The sequence below is a fragment of the Oncorhynchus tshawytscha genome, linkage group LG23 (genome assembly GCF_018296145.1).
Source record: "Oncorhynchus tshawytscha isolate Ot180627B linkage group LG23, Otsh_v2.0, whole genome shotgun sequence".
NCBI lineage: Eukaryota > Metazoa > Chordata > Actinopteri > Salmoniformes > Salmonidae > Oncorhynchus > Oncorhynchus tshawytscha.
Window position 1 is genome coordinate 15609718 of NC_056451.1, and position 4712 is coordinate 15614429.

The 4712-nt window shown below is 44.5% G+C and overlaps 1 protein-coding gene across 1 annotated transcript; it reads left to right on the top strand.

Annotated features, from left to right (window-relative positions):
• The first annotated feature begins 242 nt into the window (after nt 1-242).
• LOC112222536 (Golgi-associated plant pathogenesis-related protein 1) lies at nt 243-3331 on the top strand. The gene is made up of 5 exons (XM_042304707.1): nt 243-514; nt 1386-1494; nt 1683-1786; nt 2411-2488; nt 3001-3331. The coding sequence occupies exons 1-5, from the start codon at nt 502-504 to the stop codon at nt 3159-3161; spliced, it is 465 nt and encodes a 154-aa protein (XP_042160641.1). The 5' UTR covers nt 243-501; the 3' UTR covers nt 3162-3331.
• The last annotated feature ends 1381 nt before the right edge of the window (nt 3332-4712 follow it).

Consider the following 4712-nt stretch of genomic DNA (forward strand, 5'->3'; position numbering starts at 1 on the left):
TTTGACTAATATCGATGCCACATAGGCTCACCCTAGTAAAAATGTGTAAAACTGCTTCTAAATAGTTAAACTGCTGATAGTTTAGTTTATACTGAACTAAGAGCCGTTAGTATCATGTCCAGCAGAAAGCAGGAATCTCAGTCCATAATAGGGTATGTGTCTCATAGAGATGATGTCATCAGAACAGCCATGCGTTCTAGGTCTCCACTGAGAGAGAGAGAGAGAGAGAGAGAGAGAGAGAGAGAGAGAGAGAGAGAGAGAGAGAGAGGATATTGTGTGTGTGGCCAAGGAAAAGGCAGGGTGTGTAAGAGTGCGAGAGGACAGAAGCAAAAGATTTGAGAAAGACTAGTTTACTAGAGGGAGAAGTGTGAGCAAGAGGAATAAAGGTTACAAAGAAAAATAGCAATACAGAAAGGAAGAGAGGGACAGAAACAAGTCATAGCAGCTGCTTCAGACCATCAGAGGACTGAGCCAAAGGGAACAGGAGAGAGTTTCTGCGCCATGGGCAAATCAGGTAAGAATACATGAGATTTAATTGTGTGTGTGTGTGTGTGTGTGTGTGTGTGTGTGTGTGTGTGTGTGTGTGTGTGTGTGTGTGTGTGTGTGTGTGTGTGTGTGTGTGTGTGTGTGTGTGTGTGTGTGTGTGTGTGTGTGTGTGTGTGCGTGCGTGTGTAATTACAAAAGAGGCTTAGCTCTGAGTTTGTGCCAATGGGCCGTTATCATGCAACAGGAAAAAGGGGTGGATTTTAAAAAGCTGTACATCTTTATTTGACATGGTCTTGTAACACCTATGCGCTAGGTCAGTTTCTTCTCATCTGTGGTAAAGATGAAACCACTGTTGAGAGTATCAGAAATAGCTGTGCTAGTGGGGGAATTCCCTATTTGCAAGCTGTGTCTGGTTATGTGTGTGTGTGTGTGTGTGTGTGTGTGTGTGTATGTGTTTTGATATCGATTGACAGAACATAACATCTGCTAAATATGTGTATTTAGCTAATAAAATTGTGTGTGTGTGTGTGTGTGTGTGTGTGTGTGTGTGTGTGTGTGTGTGTGTGTGTGTGTGTGTGTGTGTGTGTGTGTGTGTGTGTGTGTGTGTGTGTGTGTGTGTGTGTGTGTGTGTGTGTGTGTGTGTGTGTGTGTGAATCGCCTCATTGTGTGAATGCCAGAGAGAATGGAGATGCGCGAGTAGGGCTGTGATTGGCACCAGGCTGGGGAGAGGGAGAGAGGGAGGCTTACCACTGCCTAAGTTACTGTCTGATTATCTGCAGCCTACTGTTTTATTGAGTTGTATTAATCATTTGAAAGTTTGATTGTATATTACAGTGAAAACAAGGGAAACAATAGACGTCAGTTTGTTCATGGCATCTTGTTTTATGTGATTCTCTCAGCTTCTAAGCAGTTTTCGGGGGAGGTGTTGCATAGTCATAACGAGTATCGTAGGAAGCACCAGGCGCCCCCTCTGAAGCTGAGCAGCAAGCTGAGTAGAGATGCCACTAGGTGGGTCACACACATTGGGCCCACCCCACACACACTTATCTATATCCTCCACCCACCACCACCTTTATAAGAAACATGGCCAACTACACCCAAACCCTTACTTCCTTCCTTCCTTCCACTTCACCTAACCCCACCCAAATATCACCTGTCTTTATCTAACTATTACCACAACTATCTCCACCCTGTAGGTATGCTGAGTCTCTGGCCAGCACACGGATCCTGAAGCACAGTGTTGAGTCCAGTAAGGGGAGCTGTGGCGAGAACCTGGCCTGGGCCTCCTATGACCAACCAGGTGCACACACTCTAAGCCGATGACTCCTAATGCTATGACCAAACATTTACATAGCCTGCATATGTTTAGTTATGTAAATGGGGACAGATACATTATTCACTGTATGGTACAGATAGTAACATTAAAGAGAGCGATCCAGAGTCACTGTAGGGTTAGGGTTTAGTTAGGTCTAAACTATAGACTATCCTGTTCAGTGGCGGCCCAGGCAGGAACAACTGGGGTCCGTTTCCCTGCTCTGTGTTCGGAGTGTGTTTCAGCAACAAGACCATGACTCAGAGCACAACTATGTCTGTGCACTGACCTGACAGTCTGCTGTGATTCATAAACAGTCTCCTACTGATACATACTATCACTGGGTCATGCTCAGTTCATCTCTCTCTGGACTTCTCCTCTGAAACTGGGGTTCTCAAACCTCTCCGTGTTCTTCTGACCCACCTAAATCGTTGGCAGCTTTTAGAGGGTTAGCACTGTTGCCTTGGAAAGCAGCCATCTTGGATAATATTTCCTTGCCACTGTCATCTCTGTGGGTTTTGGCCCAAGTTGCTGTTAAACAATAGTGACAAAGGCAACAAACAAGTATAATGTTATGTGATAACCTGTAACCTTTGTCTTCTCTGTGTATAGGGAAGGATGTGGCCGACCGCTGGTATGACGAGGTAAAACAATACAACTTCAACCGCCCCGGCTTCTCCTCTGGCACAGGTGAGACGCGCACACACACACACACATTCTGACTCGGTGTAGTGCTGCATGCCACAGTGTTGTGTTCACCCAGGCTGGGTTCAGGGTTGGACTGTGTGTCCTCTGTTCTATAAACGTGACGTTGCCGTTCTGTGACTGTGTAGATCTGGGACTCAGCTCACAAACATGCATGGAACACTGTTGCCTGTGGGGAAATCACAGTTCTTTATAGCATTCCCAGTCTTTTCTGTCCTTCCTGTTCTCTTCCTGAAGCCTCCTGCTCAGTGTGACCGACCCTGCAGCGTCAGGATCACTCCTATCAACTCATGTGCTGCTGACAGATAGAGGAGAGGAAAGACAGAGGGGGAGAGATGGGAGTGTGCAATAGAGGGGAAAGAGTGTATATGGAGGGGATGATAGGGGGGGGGGTGAATATAGGGATCTGTAGCTGTAAATATTTAGAGGAGCAGTGCTGCAGATGGCTTCCTTCAGTGAAGGTGTTTAGCTTGTCTCTCTTTTCTCTCTCTAACCAGGTCATTTCACAGCAATGGTGTGGAAGGGCAGTAAGAAGCTGGGTGTGGGGAAGGCCAGTGCGCCAGATGGCTCATCATTCGTGGTAGCCAGATACTTTCCAGCAGGGAACATCACCAACCAGGGACACTTTGACAACAACGTCCTGCCGCCCAAGGACTGAGGAACATACTGACCCATCACTCTCATCCCCCAGGAGCTGACCATCCAAAAGACATTTGCACTTTGACTTGACTTTATATACAGTGGCAAGAAAAAGTATGTGAACCCTTTGGAATTACCTGGATTTCTGCATAAATTGGTCATCAAATTTGATCTGCTCTTCATCTAAGTCACAACAACAGACAAGCATAGTGTGGTAAACTAATAACACACAAAGTATTGTATTTTTCTTGTCAAAATTGAATACATCATTTAAACATTCACAGTGTATGTTGAAAAAAGTATGTGAACCTCTAGGCTAATGTCTTCTCAAAAAGCTAATTGGAGTCAGTAGTCAGCTAACCTGGAGTCCAATCTATGAGACGAGATTGGAGATGTTGGTTAGAGCTGCCTTGCCCTATTAAAAACACACAGAAATTTGAGTTTGCTTCTCACAAGAAGCATTGCCTGATGTGAACCATGCCTCGAACAAAAGAGATTAAGAATTGTTGACTTGCATAAAGCTGTAAAGGGTTACAAAAGTATCTCTAAAATCCTCGATGTTCACAGTAAGACAAATTGTCTATAAATGGAGAAAGTTCAGCACTGTTGCTACTCTCCCTAGGAGTGGTCGTCCTGCAAAGATGACTGCAAGAGCACAGCACAGAATGCTCAACGAGGTTAAGAAGAATCCTAGTGTCAGCTAAAGACATATATAAATCTCTGTAACATAATAACATCTCTGTTACCGAGTCTACGATAGTAAAACACTAAACAAGAATGGTGTTAATTGGAGAACACCACAGAAGAAGCCACTGCTGTCCAGAAAAACATTGCTGCACATCTGAAGTTTGCAAAAGTGCACCTGGATGTTCCAAACTTTTCTGGGGACAGATGAAACTACAGTTGAGTTGTTTGGAAGGAGGACACAACACTATGTTTGGAGAAAAAAAGACACAGTACACCAACATCAAAACCTCATCCCAACTGTAAAGTATGGTGGAGGGAGCATCATGGTTTGGGGCTGCTTTGCTGCCTCAGGGCCTGGACAGCTTGCTATCACCGACGTAAAAATGAAGTCCTATGTTTATCAAGACATTTTGCAGGAGAATGTTAGGCTATCTGTCCGCCAATTGAAGCTCAACAGAAGTTGGGTGATGCAACAGGACAATGACCCAAAACACAGATGTAAATCAACAACAGAATGGATTCAACAGAAGAAAATATGCCTTCTGGAGTGGCCCAGTCAGAGTCCTGACCTCAACCCGATTGAGATGCTGTGGCATGACCTCGAGAGCAGTTCACACCAGACATCCCAAGAATATTGTTGAAGTGAAACAGTTTTGTAAAAGGAATGGTCCAAATTTCCTCCTGACCATTGTGCAGGTATGAACTGCAACTACAGAAAACGTTTGGTTGACGTTATTGCTGCCAAAGGAGGGTCAACCAGTTATTAAATCCAAGGGTTCTCATACTTTTTGCACCCTGCAATGTGAATGTTTACACAGTGTGTTCAATAAAGACATGAAAATGTATAATTGTTTGTGTGTTATTAGTTTAAGCAGACTTTGTC

What these genes read in the sequence shown, in the direction of transcription:
- LOC112222536 (XM_042304707.1), top strand. An exon ending in CTGAGTAGAGATGCCACTAG is followed by an intron (nt 1,495 to 1,682) that starts GTGGGTCACACA and finishes TCCACCCTGTAG; the next exon opens with GTATGCTGAGTCTCTGGCCA. An exon ending in CGGCTTCTCCTCTGGCACAG is followed by an intron (nt 2,489 to 3,000) that starts GTGAGACGCGCA and finishes CTCTCTAACCAG; the next exon opens with GTCATTTCACAGCAATGGTG.